This window comes from Bradysia coprophila, assembly GCF_014529535.1.
Source record: "Bradysia coprophila strain Holo2 chromosome IV unlocalized genomic scaffold, BU_Bcop_v1 contig_5, whole genome shotgun sequence".
Lineage (NCBI taxonomy): Eukaryota > Metazoa > Arthropoda > Insecta > Diptera > Sciaridae > Bradysia > Bradysia coprophila.
In genome coordinates, this window is record NW_023503374.1 from 2,089,373 (window position 1) to 2,113,445 (window position 24,073).

A 24,073-nucleotide genomic window follows, 5' to 3' on the forward strand; every position below is an offset into this window, starting at 1 on the left:
AGTACAGTTAGAGGAAGGGAAATTTCAGCATTAGTTTCTTTCAGCTGTTTTTAGCTAATTCACAAACAATAAAAACTGTTTATAGGGTTTTACCACTACCACGTGAGTGCGTGAAGCAGCTTCAACCGTATGAACAAGTATAAAAGATAGCTAACGCCGACCCGTACGAAACACCTATTCGTATCAAAAGCCTTTAATGTGAAACTCTTTATTTCTCTTACTTCATACTCTTCTCTACTGAAAAGCTATTCGCCCTTTGAATTCACTTACATTATCTTTCTTTGCCTTGTTATCATATACAAATAAATTGCCGGAGGCAATATAGACAACCCCGTACGAAGCCAACTTTCATAAATTCCTATTTAAACAGCTATATACCGCTATATTTACCTATATTTTACTATAAATAAACATTTCACAGATGAATATGCTACTATATAGCTCTATAAGCCTGTATATAGCTCAATATAGCTGTATATAATTATATGTTGATGTCTATATATGGAATGCCTGAAACACACCACACACATAACCATTTACTTCTATGTTAACAGAAACTCTCTAAGTACAATTTTCCCCACTTTATATCACTTTTCCTAAAATCCAATATGGCCGCTGGCAGCCATTTTGTTAGGATACCGGATATCGTACTTTCAAATAAACAAAAATTCATGAAATTCGGTCAAAATTTACTCGAGATATTGACAAAATACTCCACGTTCACTGTACGGTTGAGTTGCCGGATAAGAGCTCACTCCAAGAGACCCAGCTCACGCTCAGGTGAATTTCATAAACTTTTTTGTCCCTGATTGGTACAGTCAATACCTATCTAATAAAGCGAAAGTAGACGAAATATGTTCAAATTTGGGCGCTCTACAAGCAAAAACTGCCCGAAAGGGATCGACCCAAAATCACCCATCTTCGAACTTAGCCTGTCTTTAGACATTACCAAACCGGAAACAAAAAGAATTTTCAAAATCGGATGCGTTTTACTCTAGTTAGAGAACGGACAGACAGACATTTTTAGGTAGCCAAATTCAAAGTGTTACAAACGTATTCCTAAACCTATAAGACCCCAGTACTTCGTACTGTATTCCAAGTTTGTGAATTTTATATTTTCTTTTTTTGGCGATTTAAACTTTATTTTCAAAAGGTAAATATAAATTTGCCCGGTACACCCAGTACACCATTCTATTAAAATGTTCATTTTAAATTGCTATTATCCATTTAACACCTCGCCAGTGATTATAGTGCATTTCATTATCGTCGTTAACAAGGAGACAACACAAGAAACGGAAAACAATAATAAAAGAAGGCCAGCAACCATACACGGTGAATTATACTACACAGCAAAATAAATACGAATTTTTACTTGAAATTTTTTATGTTGCATGTTTTAAGATGGCATGTCATACTTTTCTCTCCTGTTGATGTACGGGTATACCGTGCCGACTCAGCCGAAGGGAGAGAATTAATGATGTGTGCAATAAAGATAACTGCAAATCAGTTAGTTCTGCGCTTATATTTACGACTATTACTTTTGATTTTTATGGTAAATAATCTCATTTATTACCATTTCTTCGATAAAAGTACGATCATACAAGCAAATGGAATGTTATAAATGTTCCTTATACCATCCGACCTCTTCTGTTGTTATTTTTCTTTTCTTTTTTGAATTTAAATCAATATTGACGGTATGATCTATGCGAAGTTCATTTCAATGATGCGATGTATGCTGGCCAATCGAGCTTTAGATTCATACATCACGTACAACGAGGCCAGTATAGACCTAAAACAAGAATAGACCGCCTAAAGCCTGGTGAGGTCTTTTTTCTAATTTCTGTTTGGAACTACCAACTACCAACTATTTGACCTACCAAAACTACCACATTTTCGAATTGCAATGTTAACTGTGAGCTATCGGTGACCAGATAACAAATAATTATTATTTGCCTGGTGTCGATATGCTCATGGTGGCTTTGCAATTTTGAATGTCAATCCATCTCGCAACTACCAACTACCAAAGCTACCGACTACCAAATTTCCGATTTATAAATAGTCGAGCATGTAGAATAATTTCGTCAGTCGGTGCGTAGTTCTCGAATAGTAAACATCTCTTCCCCAAAAATTACGTTTGGTAGTCAATTATAGCCTTGGTAGTCCAACTACCAACTACCAAATTTTCGAATTGCAATGTTAACTGTGAGCTATCGGTGATCAGATAACAAATAATTATTATTTGCCTGGTGTCGATATGCTCATGGTAGCTTTGCAATTTTGAATGTCAATCCATCTCGCAACTACCAACTACCAAAGCTACCGACTACCAAATTTCCGATTTATAAATAGTCGAGCATGTAGAATAATTTCATCAGTCGGTGCGTAGTTCTCGAATAGTAAACATCTCTTCCCCAAAAATTACGTTTGGTAGTCAATTATAGCCTTGGTAGTCCAACTACCAACTACCAAATTTTCGAATTGCAATGTTAACTGTGATCTATCGGTGATCAGATAACAAATAATTATTATTTGCCTGGTGTCGATATGCTCATGGTAGCTTTGCAATTTTGAATGTCAATCCATCTCGCAACTACCAACTACCAAAGCTACCGACTACCAAATTTCCGATTTATAAATAGTCGAGCATGTAGAATAATTTCGTCAGTCGGTGCGTAGTTCTCGAATAGTAAACATCTCTTCCCCAAAAATTACGTTTGGAAGTCAATTATAGCCTTGGTAGTCCAACTACCAACTACCAAATTTTCGAATTGCAATGTTAACTGTGAGCTATCGGTGATCAGATAACAAATAATTATTATTTGCCTGGTGTCGATATGCTCATGGTGGCTTTGCAATTTTGAATGTTAATCCAGCTCGAAACTACCAACCACCAAAAATACCAACTACCGACTGAGAGCTACCAAAAGTACCAAATTTGTGGAACAGACAGACGGACAGACAGACAGACAGACAGACAAACAAACCGGCCATAATAGGGTATTTTTTCTAGAAGAAAAAAGACCTAAAAAGCTCTGTACCTATTGAGCGTCGAGGTTCCACTAGTTTGCAATGTAGCGATCAGAGCTGGTTTTTAATGAAAAGATTCATACTGCCCTGGGGACCACTCGAGAAACTTGCACTTATATGTCATAGTATTTCACTAACTAACTAACAACTGTCGCGCCAATCAGTCTTGCCTAGACATAACCCAAATACGATGAATTTTTGTTCATAGTCTAGGCGAGATATCAAAACGAATTTTACAATCTACATCATCAATGCTGTCGAACGTTCGTTTAACTTTAATGTTTTCCTGGCTGTATTTCTGGGTGTTCTGTAGTGTTAATGTTAGTGAAACCTATTGGCAGAGATTTACGTTGCGACGTAATACAAATGTTAAAACTGGTGAAGTAAAAGATTTTGTTTCATTTCATTTCATTTATTTCAGTTTCAGGTGATTACAAATACAAAAACATCTGCGTAGCTCTAGTGTGACGAAGTCAATTCGAAAGAGCTACGAAAAGATTTTGTTTCTGAAATTTCTTTAGTCAAACGAAGCAGTAGACTGAAAATTACGCCAGTGAAATGGCCGTCGTCTGTGAAACGTTATAATCTCTTTCACTATTTTATTCGAACAAAATTTAGCCAGCAAATTATGCAGTCGAACTATTTATGACAAGCCCAGATCCATGAATAATATTGAATTCAACATTTAATGCATTAACCACCATACGAACTGTAAGACTCGCGTTTTCATTTAATCCAAAAAGATATTGCAGATATCCATCATAAATTCCGGCATCAAAATTTACATTTTACGCTTCATTATCATCTTACGATGTTACGTAGGCAATAACAAGTGATTCATATAAATAAATCGTTTTGGAAATTAGTTGTCTCTGAGGTAAATACATTTTTTTTTAGACGAATCCATCAGTCACAATATATACCTGCTCTTACACCTAATCAAATATTATGTCACTTAAAAGCGAAGAAATCAGAGAAGAATAAACTGAACTGTGTTCTCTAATGACATTATTTTTGGGCATTTAAATTGGGTGGACTGATAGTGCAAGTGGTCAAATTTAGAATGGTTGAGTATTTGTCACCTACTTCAGGTTTCAAACGACAGAAATAAAAAAAAAACTTTGTTATACGGAGAAGTTTCGTTGATATATTTTCAAATAATGAAGTAAGTTGTAAACAAATCACTTGTTGTGCATAATTCTGTTGATGTTTGTAAACATGTACAAATATGTACTACGTATGCGCACATATTGATTTAAAATAAAAAAATAAAAACTTCATTTTAATAAACTCCATGTAAAACAACAACGTTTTGTTATTTACATTGTGCAATTTGTTGCATATTGTGCAATGTTTTTCTATTTCAGCTATCGGCTATAATTTATAGTACGTCTAACAAGTCAATTATTGGCCTCTTTTAAAAGTTGTATTAATTGCTAAGTTGTAAATGAAAATAATTATTATTTTATAGTTCATAACGTTTCTTCTCAATTGATTTATTTTTCAAACGTTTGTGTGTTTAGGAGGCAAACTGTAATTTTTTTTTTCCTTAGATAACACAAAGTGCACAGCTTATTTTCGTAGTTTTTCAAGGATTTCCTCTTTCCCGATTGTTATTGTTTTTGCAAACTCTGTCTAATACGAAACGTCTCCACAGATCACAGATCCCGAATAAAGATGGTATGTAGATATGAAGATACTATTTCACGCTGAGCGATTCCATTCTGATGTTTTTCACAATAGTTATTTGTTCACAGAGGAAAAAAGGTGTTGAAGTAGTAGACTTAGACATCATCTTTAATTCTCAGTTGATTATGTGTGAATAACCATCACGTTTTGTACAACTGCATCTATTGCTCACCACAAATTTGAACTTCTAACAGGTTATGGGCCCAGACAAAGATAGGACAGTGGAGTGTGCAAGAGTTAAAGTTGGATTATGATTTGGAATGTGAAGCAGAAGAACTAGAGAACGTTGACAACAAGAAAGAAAAATAAACCAAGGTTTGGATTGCGATTGAAATACGAGCAATGATTGAGGTTTAACGGACGAAAGTAAAGAAAGAAAAAGACAAGATGAATTGAAACAGAATTTGAGCAACAGAGCTTGGGCGGGCGCGGACAATTATACATCGAGTACCTGCAACATAATTTGAGTGGAGAGCAATGAAGTAGTAGATGATGAAGAAGAAGATGATGAACAAGAAGTAGAAGTAGATTAAGAAAAGTAAAGATGAAGTTGGTGATATAAGAAAATGACGATGATGATATTCAGGAAAAAAAAGTAGAAGGAGATGACGGTGGTAAATGGAAGAAGAAGGTGCAAGACAAGAGAGGAAGGAATAATTCAACAATGAAGACGATTTTTTTTGCTGCTAATCAGGAGAATATTTTTTCAATTGCAATTTGTGGTAATGAGAAGAAATGTTGAAGTAGTAGACTTAGCATTGTCATCAATTCTAATTGAGTCAATTGAGTCCAATCAACAAAAAATTGGAAATTTCATTTCGAGTGTATTATTTGTACACACAACAAAGGCTCTGAAAGTTTCAGCTGAGGTGAGAAAATAATTATAAATGACTGTGCTCTCGATACCATAGACAACAAGTGGTTCCATCGAGTTAATTGGAATTGTTACTGGATAATAACACCTCTAGAATTGCTGTTGGTCTTCGACTAGGTTCTCAATTATGCGAAGAACATAAATGTATTTGTGGTGAGATTGTTGCAAAAGATGGTTTAAATGGTCTATCATGTGCTAAATGTGAAGAAGGAAAATTCGCTAGACATGACAGTATGAATATGATTTTCTCTCATGGTTTTTCTAGTGCAGGTATTCCTAACATAATACAGCCACCTGGTATCTCACGACATGATGGTAAAAGACCTGATGGAGTGACTTTGATACCATGGAGTCATGCTAGATCATTGTTGTGGGATGTAACTGTGAGAGATACAATGGCTGCATCCTATATTACTGATTCATCAAAGAAAGCACGGTCAATTGCTGACAAAGCGGAGAGGCATAAACATAATCATTATATGAAATTAAAGCAAAATTATTTATTCACTCCGCTTGCTTTCGAGACGTTAGGTTGCATGGGTCCTGAAACGAAGAAATTTGTGGATAAATTGGGATCATTAATGAAAAAGGCAACTGGTGAGGTTAGATCAAAGGACTATCTTTTGCAACGAATTTCAATCGCTATCCAACGTGGAAACGCTGCCTGTATTTTGGGCACATTAGGGAAAAGCAGGATAGATGATTTTTATTTATTGCAAATTTAATTTTTTTTAGAAAAGATCGCTTTTTTACTGGCTGCGTCATTATTGTGAGCAGTTTTTTTTTGCGTAGTTAATAAAATTTCAAATAGACAACATATACTCTTACTAATAAAGTTATAGTAAATCATATTTCAAAACTAATGAAGTATTAGATCTTGTGTACATCTGTTAAAAATACTTAGACCAAACGAAGTAGTAGATTCAGTAATAATATTACCATACTCTCCGTTTGTTATACTAATTAAATGTACACAAGCTTATCATTTCATCTATTAGTAAAGCAACGGTTCTTTACTCTCACTATCGGTACTTAAATTACAAAATGATGACGATTGATAGTTCTGATAACAGTTCTGAATAATCAGAACGATCAGTTGTCAATAGTTTCACGAATTTCAATTTTTTTCTATTGACAATGATGAACTGACGATAGAGATGACGCATATCTATAAATTGTAAACAAATTTCTTTGAATATTCAATGACTTAAGCAAAATCGGCGGTTGTGTTTGCGAAAATCGTATGATTTTTTTCCTCTTAAACTTTTTATTTCACACAAGCAAACATTTTCGGTATAAATTCGAACAAACAACCACAGTCAACAAAAAAAAATGTTAAAAATGTACGTCAGTCTTTGGCAGAACCCGTAAATCATTCTTTTATATAGGTGTAGTTGCTGCATCATATCACCTGATACAATTTTTCGTTGGAAAATTTTGTGGTTTAGAGTCTCACGAAATTGTCTCGCCAATTACGAAAGGAACGTGTGGCTACTTTTATGCAACACCTATAGCTACTCACACCTGATAGGTGAATTTTTATTGGATGTTTTCTTGTGGGTAATCAGAGATTTGTGAGAAATAGTAACCTATAAATTATGAATCGGATAATGAAGGTTCAAAAGTAATCCATAATAATGACCGATTTCAAATGCACTTTAGGACATTTCCCTAAGCAAAAAAAAAGTCGTTCGACTAAGAGCCTGAACTACATCAGTGAAACATCCGTAAAGTTTCCCGTATGTTATATTTACATGAAATATGTGTACATTATGCTGTATAGTTGACTCGCACATCCATATATACAACTTCACTATTTTGCTGCTCCGAGAAATATATTCATCGCTCAACTACTATTATATATATATACGTCACACAACATGTACACATGCCTATGTTTATAGCACTCAACGAACAGGCTAAGGTAGTCGACAAGTAAAGTTGAAGCTGATTATTATTTGCCTTTTGACTGGCAACGCAATCGGTCGGTTTTTCATGTTTTGAAACATTTCTTCTTTTGATATAAAAATTCGGTTACGAACACGGCAACTGGTTTAGCTGCATTTTGAAAGAGCCGATTTGCGAATAAAAAAGTTCAGCAGAAATTTAAACGACGAATTGTGTTGGGATTATAGTAGTTTTTGAGTGAAATTGTTTTTTTTTTGTGGATTATACCTTACGTTGTGTGCACCAAAAATTGGACGACAAAATATACTCGGACGTTTTTAAAAAGATCAATTCGTTAAAAATTGTGTCGTGCCATTAATTGAATTGAGGAATTGATAGTGGAAACAGACTAAGCAAGTGAAATTCTAAAATTTTGTCAATTATTTCGGATATCATCGAATCGGAATTAAATCGAAAATATAAATAAGGTGAGTGTTGACCCGACGTATTATACCATTGAGTGAACGTTTTATTTTCTTTTTTTGATGCTAAATTTTTAATAAATCGGTTATTGAATGTTACTAAAACCGGAAGACTGTAATTTGCCAAGGTGTTATATAGATTGACTGAGAGTGTTGTACTTGAAGCTCGATTGCCAAATTTATTTATTTTTTACCTTACAATTCAATCCGCAATTTTTTTACAAAAATTATTTTTAAATGAGACGGCTCCAAAATGATTTATCTTGGTACCCGATACCACTCAAGGAGTTATTGTAATTTCTTTAACGATTTCGCTTTTATCAGCAAAACATTCATTCAAACAACGTAATTGATTCAAATTTATCGATAATTTTCAATCAAATAACCGGCTATCAAGTACTTGATCTTATCAATGAATACGTCAGTTCATTCATAATGAAAATTATTTTCGTTTTTACTCTCAAGATGATTATAATCAACGGAGATAAATAATTAAACATTTCATTCATTAAAGATCGCTTTTACTATCTATATGTGATGGAGTAGGGTCTCCTCGCAGCATCTATTTACTATCGAGACCTTTTAATTTTACAGAACAATTTCAATTTATTTATTTTGCATTGAAATTCATCTACACAAATTTATTAAAATACGGAATAATAAAACGATTTGTATCTTACCAGTACATTCAAAACGATTAAAACAATTGCTACCAGCCCAATACTTTTGTCTAATTAATTATTTACCGTCAATTTGAATTATTCATTTAAATCGGGTATATAATACGTGTACTTGTTACGATCAGGTGATGTAGAACGATTTAAAAAAAATTAAAATTGTTTAATTGAACAATTAGCTGAATATAGACGACGCGACATGACAGGACATTCAACGCAGTCAGTCGTAGGAATTTTTATTGGCTGTCTTATCGTATACGTTTATTTAATGATATTATCAGTATGTACACATAAGTTAAATGATGTAACCAAAGTATCCGTCCGTCGTCACGACCATTCAACTCTTCAAGTTCAATTCGATATCGACGATTTGGATAATTCTGATGTCCGGTTTCAATTTGTTTTTTTCTTATCCAATTTAGTTGCGGTAAATCACACCATACCCATCCTTTTGGGTAGGCCAGGTCCCTTGACTGACTGATTTTCTCGATCTATTTTTATAACAAACATATCAAAAAAGGTCTTTCTTTCGTAAAAGATTTCGTCTTGAACAAAAATGTTACTCGTGTGGATTATTGCCCTCGCTTCGCTCTGTTCGTTAGTTGCAATTTTATACTTTATGAGCCTTCTTCAGTAAGTGAATATTCAGCTGAAAAGCTGTGCCATTTGTCTATTTGCATATGAATTAAGGAGGCTACTCTTGTGAATTACGGCACTCGCTTCGCTCGTTCACATTCGTTGAATTTTATTTTATAACGCAACTACCAAGAAATCACACAAAATATTCCTCGTCAAATAAAATGACATTTTTGGAGAATTCCTCAAGTTATCGTGTTATCAGCGAGGTTATCAGGGAATTTCCAAAGTGTGACAAATATTTTTGAGTGTTTATCATCCGTACGACCCATGACTTCCAGTCAAGCGAATTACATTTATCTTTCAGACGTACTAAGACTCTGTTTGTAAAGTGATTCCCGTGACGAATTTTCGTTAAAGCAAACCATACAATAATTTCACGCCGTAGAATTGTGAGTTAACAATTTTTTTTCATCTTTAACGTCTATTTTGTTCCAGGTGTAATTGCAATTAACAGCCATGAAGTTCGAATTACAAAGTACTCTGTCGGTAGTGTTTCTATCAATAATAAACATGTGCGTATGTTTACAAGACATTGCTGAAAAAACATTTAACAGTTTAAACAATGAAGTGCAGCATACAAAGCGCCATCAGCATAATCAAAATAATCATCATCACCATCCACATCCACATCGATGGGGTCATGAAAATTTCTTGCTAATTGATTATTTAGCTGACGGTGAAATGGAACGACGAATCAGTTATAATGGAGTTACAGCCAAAGAAACGAGTATCGGGAATAGCAGGTAATAAAATTGTTGTAAATTTATTGATGCTTTTAAGCAATTACAAGTAAATAAAACGAAGAAGAGCAACACAATCGCCAAGACGTTGAAGAAGAGTGATTGCTCTGGATTGACACGATGTTAAAAACGATGTGAATAGTGTTACGATGGACACAACTTGCTTGTTAATGAGTTTTGTTATCTTTTTCTGAACACTAAATTTTTTTACCACCTGTCCCGTGCGAAAGTTGACCATTACATAGCTATTTGTCCCAGTGAAAATGATCCATTACATGTGGACTGTTTTCGGTTCATTTTTCGTTAGTTTTTAAGTAAAATTCAACTTTCGCGTGTGGTAGGGAGTAAAGCAGAATACATTGGATGCTGCTACGTCCTTCATTACGTCGCGTCGGGAAGAACTTTGTGATACTAGCAAACTAACTCGTGTGTTTCTGGCCAACAAGCTTCGGCAACAGTTTTTCGACAAGTGTATTTGTATACCTTGCCGTCGACTTGGACATTCAAATTGTACACTTGCCGAAAGCACAGTTACCGAAGCCTGTTGCTCAAAACCACACTTTTGAGTTCGCTTTTAATACAAACTCATCACCTCAAGCAATGAATTACTTTCGCAGCATCCGATGTAACCTACCTTTTTTCTGAATTAAATTCTTTTACGCTGTCTATTTAGTACCTTACCATGTTACAGTGAGCAAGGTAAGATCAGTAATTCATTAGCATGTAACGGATAATTACAGCCAGCTAAACAGAATTATTGTGTATTTGACTTCCGCTAAATAGTTGTATTGGTATCTGAAGACTTCACCTGTAGCGATTTCATTCAGCTTTATTATTTAGTTTGTTTAAAGTGGTTCGCTAATAGTTTGCGTAGAGCTGATAGTCTGATAGACAAGAAGCTACATCAACAAAATATTCAAATGTTGTCCTTATATTGTATTTCCAACGAGCATTTCATTCCGATACCAATTATCATAATAAAGGTTTTCCATGATTTAATTCCCATATGGGTGCTTGCAATTTAGTGCAGCCTGTAAGCATTTTCTATATATATAATCATCATCCCTGTTCTCTCATCCATTGCATATAAGTCATTTTCATTTATTATTCATACGAATTACGATTTTGAATTTTGAGAACTCCGATCTATTGACTTAGTTTAATGTTTTGGACATTTAAAGGATAATTGGTTGGTGCGGTTTAAATTCTTCTATTTTCCAGTTTGTTTTAGTATAATTTAGAGATTTAATCGATGTTTTCATGTTTATACATGAGTATGGTTATGTGAATAGGTTGCAACGGAACGTGTGTGTATATAGATAATTGAAGTAGCTGGCTGGTTGGTTGTATGGTTTTAGGAACTTTAAACTTTAACTTATACAATGAAACAATTTTACAGTGGACATGTAATTGGAATGTGCATTGGGACGAAAATTGCACCAAAAAAAAAATTGAATTTTCATTCGAATGCAAAGTTTCAGAAATTGGTTTGGAAGACTTTATTCCAGTAGCCATAAAAGAATGGGATTACTAAACTGTTTCTGAAGCTGTCCAGTTCGACTTAGTTCAGTATTTTTGGCTTGAATAAAGTTGATAATTTCTGCGAAACAGGTGTGGCGTCGACATTTACGAAAAACGATCTAGCAGTTTCATCCTACGCATAAACTTCTTAGAACTAGATGGAATATCAGCTTTTACTAAACGAATTCAGTTTGCTCAAATAGATTGCGTTCGTTGGGCTGGTTTATTTTCTATGAATCGAATTTAAATTGCCATTTGTCATGGTGTCCCGTCTGAGAGTGTAACACTTTAATGAAAATTGTTCAGTTGCTCAGTTTTTTTTAATTCAATGCAGATTATGTAGCGCTCGGGGCATTTTAATGTTTTTTTTATGAGATTTATTTGATTTGCATTTTATGTTTGATAACTGTGCAAGAGTCGCGGCAATAAGAGGAAGAAAAAAAAAACAATTTTGATTGGTATTCCATTTCCTCTTTCTCGTATTTGCGATACGGACATTAAATATAATGACAATTCAATAAAATTATTCAAATTACTTTAACAATCACTCAACGCGTATCGTACCGTGTTCATCTACGAGAATATATTTGAACAAGTGAAGACGTTAGCCCCGTACGAACCCGTATACCAAATTTAGCAAAAACCGCTGAGGAATCTTGCGAACCAACCTGAACCATCCCAAAAGTACAGAGGAATTCAAAAAAAAACTCGGAAATGCTTTGAATCCCTCCGAATTCTACAACTGGAGAGATGGTAGACATGGAAATTTTGGGAACCAATACAATATAATTTCAATGATCCCAAAAGTCCAGAAGACAACCCAGAAAAACCTCAGAAATCCTTCAAAATCCTAGTTTTAGAACTGCGAAGATGGTGCCACTTTGGGAACCAACACCAATTAAATCGAAAGGCTAAGATTTTTTGAAAATCGTTTTTTTTTGTTCACCTAAATACACAAACAATCACCTATCATCCTCCGGCCGAGGAGCACGATTTACTCTCACTCTGAGGGCTCTAGCTGATTCGGTGAACCGATTTTCGTAAACTTTTTTCCCTGATTGGTCGGGTCAGTACCTCTCACTTTGTGCGAAAAGCTTGACGAGCCTTTCAGGGAAAATAAGAATTTTCACAACGCAGGCAAATAAATAGTCATTTTGGAATAGTACCTAGGACTAAAAGTTTTTTTTAGCGTGTGAGAAGTTTCCAGGCAGAGCCGAAGGCGAGGTCTGGAATCGAATACGCTAAAAAAGACTTTTAGTCCGTGGTACGAATAGTATTTTTCATATTGGACGGAGAAAAAGTGCCACTAAGTCCTAGGGTCCTAGGTATGAAAAAACGTTTACAACAAGCAAAAGTTGGAAATTGCCTTTTCTCTGATGACTTGTGGTCAACTGTAACCATACAGGAAAGTACTTAGCTCTTGCCGTCTGTTTCGAATTCGACATGTTACAAAGCGTTTCTATAAGCCCACAGTACTTCGTACGGGGCTGCAAATGAGGTATAATTCATTTAAACATTTGAAGAGACAAAACAAAATAAAAATGAAAAATCCAAGATCGAGCTCAAGATCATTCACTTACAAACATATATGTATCGTGTGAGTTCTTTTCATATTTTCTTTTTAACATCATCTTCGTTGTAACGCATTCTGAGACTGCGTTAATTAATATCATTTTCTCTGCAGGTATTTTATAATTACAAACTATATCAAGCCCCTGGGGTTTTATGTTTCAAACGATGACAATTTTTATTGTTAAACAAAAATTTATTTCGCATTTTTATCGTCTTGGTCTTGATTCAAATAAGCGCATTTCGTCAAATCCGCCGTTTATGCCATCCAACATCAAAATGCGTATTCTATCTAAAGTATACCTAGAGAATGATTCGTTTCTAAATTGAAATTTAATGTTATTACAGAATGCTTCATGTGTATGTCAAAGACTACACACTATACTTAGCTGAGTGAATAAAATCACAAATAATTCGGCTTTGATACAGATTTTTATTTGCCAAATGTATTTCTGAAATTATAGTAAATGCATAACGTGGATTTTTAAAAGAAAAAAATGTCCTACGAAATATCTCCCCGTACACCACTATTATTCCCCTTATATATTTCAATTTTGAATGCGATGCATTATTTCGATTTATGGTTGGTTAAACACATCGCATCATCAGAAGATAACATAATTTTTATTGATGGTGAGAATGTACAGTGTTGATAGTCATCGGAAACGAAATGGTTTATTTTAGAGACGAATTCAATGGAAGAAATGCGAAATCTAATTTCAATGTTACTGACGTCATGTCAGTTAGTCTGATGATAGTGCTACTACTGTACCAATGCTAGAAACGAAAAAAAATGAGAGAAAATTAGAAGATGAACAAAAAAAAAAACGAAATATGAAAATAGACTCGCAACGAAACACAATTAAAATGTTTGTATAGTTCGTGCATCAAGTTCGTGGTCATTATGTACACATTTTTTTAGCATTCGTTTCGCATTTTTCATTGAAAATGATTGGATGGACGATATTTTTGGACAGTTAATCTTTGCTGAACGAATTAACTAAAAATTGAGAGAAATGATTCATGTAGATTGTAGTCTATTAATGAAACGGGAATCGTATGAAGGCCTTTTATAGTACTAGATGTCGATACCGTGTGCGATAAAATACCACCATACGATTCGTGTATCATAATAAATATTATGCACGTATGACAAAGCGGCCGAGGCTTGCCGAGACGGCTTGTCATACGTGCATATTCTTTTTTATCGCATAAGCGAAAACGAGACAACAAGATATGCGAATGACACTTTGACAATTTACAGAAGTATAATGTTTGTTTATATATCCTAGGTGAATAATTTTTTCGGGGAATCACACCGCGTATGCGATAAAACATTTTACTATGCTGGTGCATGTAATAAGGCTATTACATGTATAGGCTATAACCTTTACATCACTCGCATAGTAAAACGCCGTACTACACACGGAAAATAAAGTGATATCTCGTATCACGATGAGTAAATGTACCTCGGGCTAAAGCCCTCGGTTACTTTTACTCATCTGGATACGAGATATCACTTTACTTCCCTTGCATAGTAATGTACTATTATGCAATTATTTGATATAATGAACTGTTTCTATGCGAAAACGTGGAACAATACATTATACGACACAAAAATATTACCTTGACACTGTAGAAAGAGACTATATTGGCCCAATAGTAAGCAATTCAAATATTGACGACAACATTTGACACTTCCTAACGAGCAGTGGCTGAAATGTTTACAACGTAAGAAGACTGGTCTTAGCTTTATGCATGGGTATGTTTAGCGAATCGTAAGGAAAATGTCATGATTCACTCAACGTGCTATGACTAGTCCCCTGTCCTCACACAAAGCAGATAATATATTCTCTATCTTTATTTACGAAATATTTATGTTCTTGGTATGAATATGAGATATTACTGATAGTTTCAGAGTGTGAAAATAGCTATTTCGTTAACTAGTTCGAGTGCAAAGTACTTTATTAGGCTCAAGATGTGTAACTATGGCACGTGGTAGTACGTTCGCAAATTTTGCACATTATGATGCCGAGTTGTATAAAAGTGTTTTTGACACTGCACAATCGACCATTTCAAACAATTACAATCATTCATTCCACATGCTATTAATTCTTTATTGACAAGCGAAAAAAAAGACTGCTCACAGTGGCGCAGCCAGTAAAAAATCGATCTTTTACACATGCTCTTTCACGTTTTTTATAATTTTTGTTTTCACAATTTTCAAGACAGAGTTTACGTTCTTATATTCCACAACAAGAGTTTCAAATTAGACTAACGCACAGCTCATGTAAATCGAATATGTTCTAGTCATTTTAACTCAATGTTTTATTGAATCCGACAGAAGTTTTAATTGATAGAAATAAAATTGTTGCTCAAATTTCGAATCTTTGGTTCAGTAGCTGTCCTGAAACACTGTGACAATCCATTAGCGTCTACAGTTTATTGCACAACTTTGCTACATAAAAAATCACTTTTTAACTTTTTATTGTTCTGAATATTAAACTAAAAGGCCAGAGTCTATAAAGTTCCTAATGAAAACTACGGCCTTTACCGTCAATTCTAAATGGTTCTTTGATTAAGCTCTCATTTTTGTGTTATTAAGTACCATCAAATCCAACGAGTTCTATCTTTGTATTGTCACAAGAGTGTTTCGAAATTGTGTAGCAATAAAATTAATTTAAATTAATTGTGAAAGAATTTCTCTTAACTATGACAGAGAATGTAGAAATGGTCAAACGCTACCTCCTAGAAAGAAACCATTTTCGACTAAAAATTCATTGGAAAACTATAAATTCAGTGAAAGTGATGGAATGATTTACAAAATAGATATCACCACACCATTAACGTGACAACCAAAAGTACATAAATTTTAATGAAAGTTACATCTTTCTTAGAATGAAACAAAAACGAAAATAATTAACACAAAGTCCTACAACCTCTGACAGAAAAAAAAACCGAAGTTCTCAGCATTACTTGCAGCCAGTTGTTAAAAACAAATATTATTTGATTAGTCTATCTCGCTTCCAAAGGAATTGAATATTATTAAAGAAAACAACTCCACTCACTATCTACAAAGAAAAAATGTGTTTAAAGTGTATCAGAAATAATCATTTTTAGATTAATGTCTTTGATATGTCAGCGGTAACACTACCGATCCCAGAAATATTTATTTGTTTCGGGTTTTTTTTTCTTCGTAATTTTAAATTAAGCCAATAAATTTAAGTGGTTTCAGAATGAAGCCATCGAGTGCGACAAATCAGAGACAAGCTTAGAAAAGCGTTGAAATTCGATTTTACATTTTTTTTTTCAAATGCCAAGAAGTTTTACATTTCTTTGTCGTTACGTAGGTAGATGGTAAAAAAGAGTGATTGTCGTCTCTAATTCAAGCGGAAAGACCAAGCTAAGATCTAATTATCTTACATAAACTAATTGAAATTCTATTAGATCGACGCATAAGCCATACAAACGTTGGCTTTGTGAAGCTTTCGTGGGCTTTCATATTATTTTTGGAAAAGATTTCGTTGGAATCGAAGAGAAGCTTAAAGCTCTCCAAAGCTAACAAAAAAGTGGGGAGCTGCGGGAATGGACCACGAAAACCACAATCAAATTATCCATTTTCTGGACAATTCGTGAGGGAAATGGATAGTTTGGTGGAAATTTGGGAGACCATACCGCAACCTACATGTGTCCAATTTCATCCTATTTCCTAGTTTTAATCGAGTACTAGGAAATAAGATGAAATTTAGTCAATCCAATTGCGCTGCAGAGCCGCATAAAACGAGAGATTTGGAATAGAATTTCCTCAAATTTCATCTAAAAGTATTCGGGAAGTAGATATTGTACCTTAATTATGTGAGTTCGAGTTCAGATGGTTTGTCATAAATCGGCGTGGGGGAATCTGGCACACCATACAAATTGATGATGTGCCAGATTCACCTCTAAGGGGCGAATCTGGCGCAGTCATGACTTTTTGTTAGATGTAGTAAAAGGACGCATACTATGATCGCGTGTGCCAGATTCCCCGTTGCCCATAAATCGCTTTCAGTTTAATTTTTTTCTCCACTTTATTGACTCTTTTATGCATCAATTTGTCAGATAAATCAAAATTCGTTTTTTTTTCTAAACAATATCAATTGTAAATCAGAACTTTAAGCACAAATATCTTGGTAGGTTTATTGCTATTGATGACATTAGTCATATATTATTACGGGTTTTACCAATATAATTCTAAAAACTTGCATTATATAGGTGCAACGGAATATTTATAGTTCGGTCGGAATCAATAAATCGACGATCTTTTGCATGTTAATGTAAATAACGACACTCATAACTCTTGTTCCAACAAAACAGCCTACAAATCACCAATAAAAATTCGAACGAAAAAAGAGAGTTAAAATCTAAACAAATTTTGAAATTTATTGCATGCCGTAATTTGTAGTTGTACTTATTTATAGCCCACTTCTGGACATGCATCTGAAACTGTCGTTTCTTTACCATTTTCAATTTAATGAAATGTCGTGGGTGATGCATCTCGAAACGTTTTAAACGTTCGATTAGTTTCATGTGCATTAATTTCTGTTCGAGTCAATAAATTTTACTAGTTCCCACTATAATCGGTTCCAATAAAACGATTTGCCACCAAGAACGGTCTCCGAAACCGAAACGAAATAGAGGAATCCAGCGCCAGAGTGAAGATTTTTTTAAAAGTCTCAGCGCGAGTTTCTCGAATTTTTATTTTTAACTCAAAAGCTCAGTAACTGCCTAAATAATGTAGTACGAGAGTAACTTATGTACTGTTCTAGTGAAAGATGTAAATAACGTTTTTGACGATCATTAGCGCGGAAGTAATTTGTTGTTCCAATTTCTTGATTCTTACCACTAAGACAACAATCGTCTGCAGATAAACATTGAACCGAAATTAAAATACAAACCTCTTGAAGCACCTCGTATACCTCTTCGATCCTTTATATTTATGTCGGGATGATGACCCAACCATTTGTTGAATCGTATGATCTACAATTTATCATTTATACATTATGTGAACAACACCACAAAATCTGCGGTGCTGCTTGCCAAGAAACCTAATAATAGCGTAATGTAATTGTTGGAATTCTTCTTGTTTCATTATACGAATTTAAATTTAGTTTTTTTTTCACAATTTTTACTAAACGACTAATGTCATCTACAACATACACGCAAAGTGCGTATATGCGTTATCTCATATTTATTTTGATAAGTTTTGATAAAAATATTCCGATGTCAGGTAATAATAAATAAAATGAAGTTCAGAGAGAGATTAGGCAACTATATCACTGCAACGTGCTCTATGTGCGTAACGTTTATCACCAATTCAATGCAGATAATACTTTTTTGTGGGTCTTGAGCTTGACATTGTCAATCTTAGGCGCCACAGAGTGAAGTATTTTAAAGAAAATCTTGTTTGACAAATTATTCAAAAGAAATTATTATTTAATCGATTAAGAGCAACGATTTCTTAAACTTGTCGTTGTACCTGTTATTAATATTTTCGTACAATTAACTAGGTCCCGTCTATTGGGTGGGTCAGATACCTTTATTGAAAATGTTTTCAATAGAGTTTTGAATTTAAAAATAGTTATTTATCCAACACGACACAAATTTGTAGGTTTTTCGACGTTGGAAAAACGAGTGTTCGTGCTAGTTTAAGTGCTATTTTTCCTTACCGCTGCCGCCTGATTTTGGCAAAAATCATTCATTAAAACTTTTGAGGAAGTATGAAATTGCATTGCACTGTCTCTCAGATCGAAACAGTGGCAGAAAGCATGTCGCTAATATTCTATGGTTTCGGACGTTTTCTGTATTTAATATTGGTACCAATCCTAGAAAATTTTCGAAAAATCATAGCGGACTTAGCCTTAGAGACATTTCAAATAATTTTCTGTCATAAGACCCTGACTTTAAGTCAAGGCATAGCATTGTTCCTACCACATAGAAAATATTCGAAGGCTGATGAAGCCGTAGTATCATTAAAGCCTTCAAATTTAACACTTGTCAATTCAGTGTTCGTGGTAGGATGAGTGCAACTGTGGTCAATGGAATAAATGCAAGCAGTTGAATAGTTTTGCAAACAATAAAACTAGCGCCGAAAGAACCCTTTTACTTTTTCTCATGGTCCATGACTCGACAGAGGGAACCACACTATAATAAGTAACCGTACCAAATGCATAAATATTACAAAACTTTAAAAATCGATTAATATGCAAATGAAGAGCTTTTTTTTCTTCTTCTTGATCTGCTCATAAACCATATTTAATGAAGTAATGGATCTTATGAACTGAAACATGTTAAATGTAATGGCACTGCACTTTCTCAACATAATTAATCAAAGATATTACAAGCATTCTGCATACCCATACATTTATTATACAACGGCAGACGGATGGTGGTTTCGACAGTTCGACAGAATATAAATGCACGAGCATCAAATTAAGCGAAATGCTATACGGCTTGTGTTATTTCGGGTTCAATAAAATTAAACCAAAAATTTATTTGCCAATTTTTATGAGCTCATTTTACACGCTGAAATTCAATACACTCTCAATATATCCAACAACATCCAATAGCTGACCTCTAAAAATAAATTCTAAACATCACCGTCATAATATAACTGAAGCTAAAATGTCTCGTATAACACAAACCAAAAAAAAAATTGATTTGTCATCGTCTTTCGATAGCACCCAAAAGACTTTCTATACACAACACTCGCTATATGCTATTATCATGCCACTTGTGGCGTGTTTTTCATTCAGCCAACCAATGGCATTGTTGTTATATACCTTACCTCATTTACCTCTCGTATTGCAAATAACATAACAGATTCTCATGAAAAAAAAGTCGTTAAAAAACCAACACATCGTACGATCGACAGAAATATAACGATCGTCTGATGACCACGTGGTCCAAATGGATCTACAAAGTATATGCGAAAAGCGCCAACTCTTCAACTTATACCTGTATGACTGTAGCAACCAGTTGTTATGCACTATACTCTCTATAATTTACCTTGGAAAAAAATTAAAGAAAATTTACACTAAATCTAAACAATATCAAAGTCGCGAGTCATAGATAGTACACCGTTTAGAATATACCTCTAAGTTGCATGAATAACACCTAATAAATGGTGTACGTACCTACCTACATTCATAAAGACATTAGACCGTATACATATTGTAATAGTAATTTCATTAACGTTACGGCATTTTATACGTACAAATATATGTTTTACGTCTGTTGACTTTATGACGTTGTTGACTTCACAAACATGACGTCTACGCTTCATATCGTACGATATTATTTTATAACAAGGTAACTGACCACTTTTTTTGCTCGCGAAAATCTTGTGCGCACAGGTGTATGTGTCACTGTACCAACAAGAGCGGTATATGTGTTCTCCCAGTCAACAATGCAATGACAGAAATATAAACATGAAGCCACTAAAAATACCTTTAGAAACGGAAAAAGATCATCGAAAGTGAACCGTTTTTTGATGCGGAAACTCTAAGGGGCAAGAGATCATTGTCAAGTATCCTCCAAAAAATTGAAATTTCAAATAAATTTTTAAAATTTTGAGGTTAGTTCGATTCACAACGATTTTGACATATCAAACGACATTGACAATAGGTTTGTTCCAAGGCCATACGAATTGTCAAATTATTGTCATATGATGAAATTTTCATCCATAGAGACATAACCTCATCAATATTTATGTGAAAACCGATTTATATGGATGAAATCGTGTTCGTTCGGCCAGGGAAAATTCGTGTTATCAGATCCTTTGAACAAACCAATGTTCTATTCACAAATTACGAGCAATTTCTCAAAATTTCAAAAAGGTAGAACCTCTAAACAACATTCTAAAAAAAAGTTTCTCTGCTGATAGCGACCCTGGGAATTTGATTTGTTTTGTTTGGAGACTTCACTAACAACCTTTTACGGCCAATAGCATCAAGAGCAGTCTGGACATCGACTTAACGTGGTGACAACCACTCCTCGAAGTTGGCAAATACTTGGCTGCTTAATTGATATCTAGCCTTAATGTAGACTTTACATATAGATGTGAAGTACACTGAGAAAAAAGATTACATCTGACACGTATAAAGTGTGGTATGGAAGTTATACGCCAGACACGTATGCGTGCTAGCGTACGACGCATATTGTTGTACATACGTCTTGTATAAAATACGAGTGGCATCTTTCTTACGTATGTTATACAATGACTTACCACACTTTATACGTGTCAGACGTAATCTTTTTTCTCAGTGTAACGCCATCTCGGTAAAATGACTCTGCAACATATGCTAGGTTTATCTCACCTTATGCAATCCCTAACACAGAACGAATATACAATATGTTGTGGCTACTGATTATAGCTTACGACTGACTGTACATTTTATGATATGTGCTTATGATTGCTCGACTGCAAATGCTTGAATATCTATATCAAATATCCGATAGCAATGATAACTACATTTGTATAACGTTTTCTGTTAAAATTTTATACCAAATACTTAGGGGAAACCCACATAACATATGAACGGCAACTGAAGGAAAATAAAAAGCAAGGCATCCAATATATCAGACTTAATATTTATACTAAAATCCGTCATAATGCAACACGTATACCTCCAAGTCAATTGTGATTCGTTAGAGTTAGTAGTGAGTTGAGGAAGATTTGAATTCTGTTCTCTTGCAACGAAATATCGAATAAAAAATGTTTCTACAAGAAACACTTAGCACAATAGTCAACTATTTGTGGTTGCTTCTGACCTACTTTCGATTAGTTAAACGCAAAAGAAATGAAATTGTGCCCGTATCCGTCAACTATCACTTTACCAGGAAGTGCAACTACTCGTGCGGATTTTGTTTTCACACTGCTAAGACTTCATATGTGGCCCAACTGAACGATATTCGAATCGCACTGCGTAAACTAATGCTGAAAGGAATGAAGAAAATTAATTTGTCGGGTGGAGAACCCTTTCTGTATCCGGTGCTTTTGGGCGAAATTTGCAAGTTTTGTAAAGTTGATTTGAATTTGGAATCGGTGTCGATTGTCACAAACGGATCGAAAGTGAGCGAGAGGTTCTTCAAGAAGTATGGCGTATATGTGGACATAATAGCAGTGTCTGTGGACTCGTTCGACGAAGAAACGAATGTAACAATCGGAAGGGGTACGATAGGCGTTATACTAAGTATTATTGTAAACTCATTGATTCGACATCGTTAGGTAAAGGAAATCACCTCAAGCAGTTGCATTGTGTGTCCAAATGGTGTCAGTCGTACAACGTTAAATTTAAGTTAAACACAGTGGTCAACCGGTTCAACCATTTGGAAGACTTATCGCAAAACATTGCTCTACTGAACCCGTTCCGTTGGAAATGTTTTCAAGTACTGCAAGTGGACACCGAGAATGTCGGAGAGATTGCGAAACGAAACTGTGCCGAATTTCTCATCACTGATGAACAGTTTGAAGCATTCTGTCGACGACATGAACATCTACCGTGTTTTGTTCCGGAATCGAATTTTTTAATGAAAAGCTCGTACATTATCGTGGACGAGTATCTGCGCTTTTTGAGCAAGGGCGATGTGTACAGAGAGTCAGCATCGATTCTGGATGTTGACGATATTGGTTCGCTACTTGAGTCAACCGACTATGAACATAATACGTTCATAGAAAGGGGTGGCAAATACGATTGGACGAAAGAGTCTGCTTGTGGTTCGTCTGATCTTGAATTTTGACAGAACATGCTTTGGAAGCAGTTTCATTTCTTATAAATTTGTAACATTTCAATTCGATTTCAATTCAAAAGGCTCTGTCTTGTCGAAGGTTGTATATGTGGAGGTTACGCTGATCAGCATTATTTCCCTGGGCAGTATCGCAAAAAAAACAAACATGGCCGCTGTCGGTAACTCAAACTGTTCAAAATTTCAACTGAATTGCGCTATAATTTTGTAATTGCAGCACAGTTCAGGTGTTTTTTTTTGCGATTAGCGTTACCTCATCATATACAACCTTGGTCTTGTTGTGTCTATAATGTATAATAACTGCTAAAGAATGTAACTTTAAGGTGAACGATTAGTTCCTAAATAAATCCAAATCCATTTTTAAAGGAATTTTGTTTTGTTCTCCACTGATGCGGGACTGAACAATATTCAAAATAACAACAACACAAAACACTCAACATTTTGCGACTAAGCGATAATCGGTCCACCAATTTAATATGCGAGAAAAGTCTGTTCAAAGTCCGGATTAGCTGAGCAATCTTTTATTGTTGTTTTACATACCGAAAAGTGATGACTGTTACCATTAGCGTAAAATGAAAACGAAATTGAGATAACCTCCTCTCGTCAAATCATTGCTTTCGATGTTTAACGACCGTCTTAACCTTTGATTACTTTTTTTGTCTTTGCAGCAAGTCTCTAAGTCTGTGGCAGTTATCAAACGGAATGGCATTTATTCAAATGATCTATTCACGCGACGATGAGCTCATCGACTGCGAATATGTGCGTGAGAGAAGTTTCGTCAAAGGTTTCCTTAATAAATTCTACGACGAAGTGGAAACAGCACGATCGAGAAACTTTTCATCGCCGCAACATTACGATATCAAACAGTCAATGATGTCCGGTGATCATGGATTGCCTTTCGATTTTCAAGAAGCCGATGAAAGTGACAACGATGCGTTTGGAATGAGGAATTTGGAATACAAACAATTAAGACAGAACGCTGATGTACCCGATGATATGCTGCCGCTGATGAATTACAAAAATTTAAAACTTCAATGTGATGAACGACACCGTCAGATGAAACGTATTGTTTACGATTTGAATAGTGATCATGAGGAGAGCCGAAGAAATGCCACCGATCAGTTGGAAAGGTGAGATTTGATTGAGTTTTTGGAAAACTTATTTTCTTTGTTTGGTATTTGGTAC

General features: G+C 34.7%; 2 protein-coding genes across 3 annotated transcripts in view; both read left to right on the top strand.

Moving 5' to 3' along the window:
• The first annotated feature begins 7,515 nt into the window (after positions 1 to 7,515).
• Positions 7,516 to 24,073, top strand: part of LOC119071570 — a 28,889-nt gene continuing 12,331 nt past the window's right edge. Inside the window, exons 1-3 of one of the 2 annotated variants that reach the window (XM_037176509.1) lie at positions 7,516 to 7,965; positions 9,711 to 10,018; positions 23,557 to 24,018. In XM_037176509.1, the coding sequence (XP_037032404.1) occupies positions 9,732 to 10,018; positions 23,557 to 24,018 (749 nt within the window). In that variant the 5' untranslated portion in view covers positions 7,516 to 7,965; positions 9,711 to 9,731. The remainder of the gene's footprint in view (positions 7,966 to 9,710; positions 10,019 to 23,556; positions 24,019 to 24,073) is intronic. The other variant, XM_037176510.1, reaches the window with a different exon arrangement.
• On the top strand, positions 21,775 to 23,163 carry LOC119071576 (radical S-adenosyl methionine domain-containing protein 2-like). Its single transcript, XM_037176518.1, has 2 exons — positions 21,775 to 22,314; positions 22,371 to 23,163. The coding sequence occupies exons 1-2, from the start codon at positions 21,858 to 21,860 to the stop codon at positions 22,880 to 22,882; spliced, it is 969 nt and encodes a 322-aa protein (XP_037032413.1). The 5' UTR covers positions 21,775 to 21,857; the 3' UTR covers positions 22,883 to 23,163.

Coding starts and splice junctions, on each gene's coding strand:
- LOC119071576 (XM_037176518.1), top strand. CDS start 21,858: ATGTTTCTACAAGAAACACTTAGCACAATAGTCAACTATTTGTGGTTG. Junction 22,315..22,370: donor GAATGTAACAATCGGAAGGG/GTACGATAGGCG, acceptor CGACATCGTTAG/GTAAAGGAAATCACCTCAAG.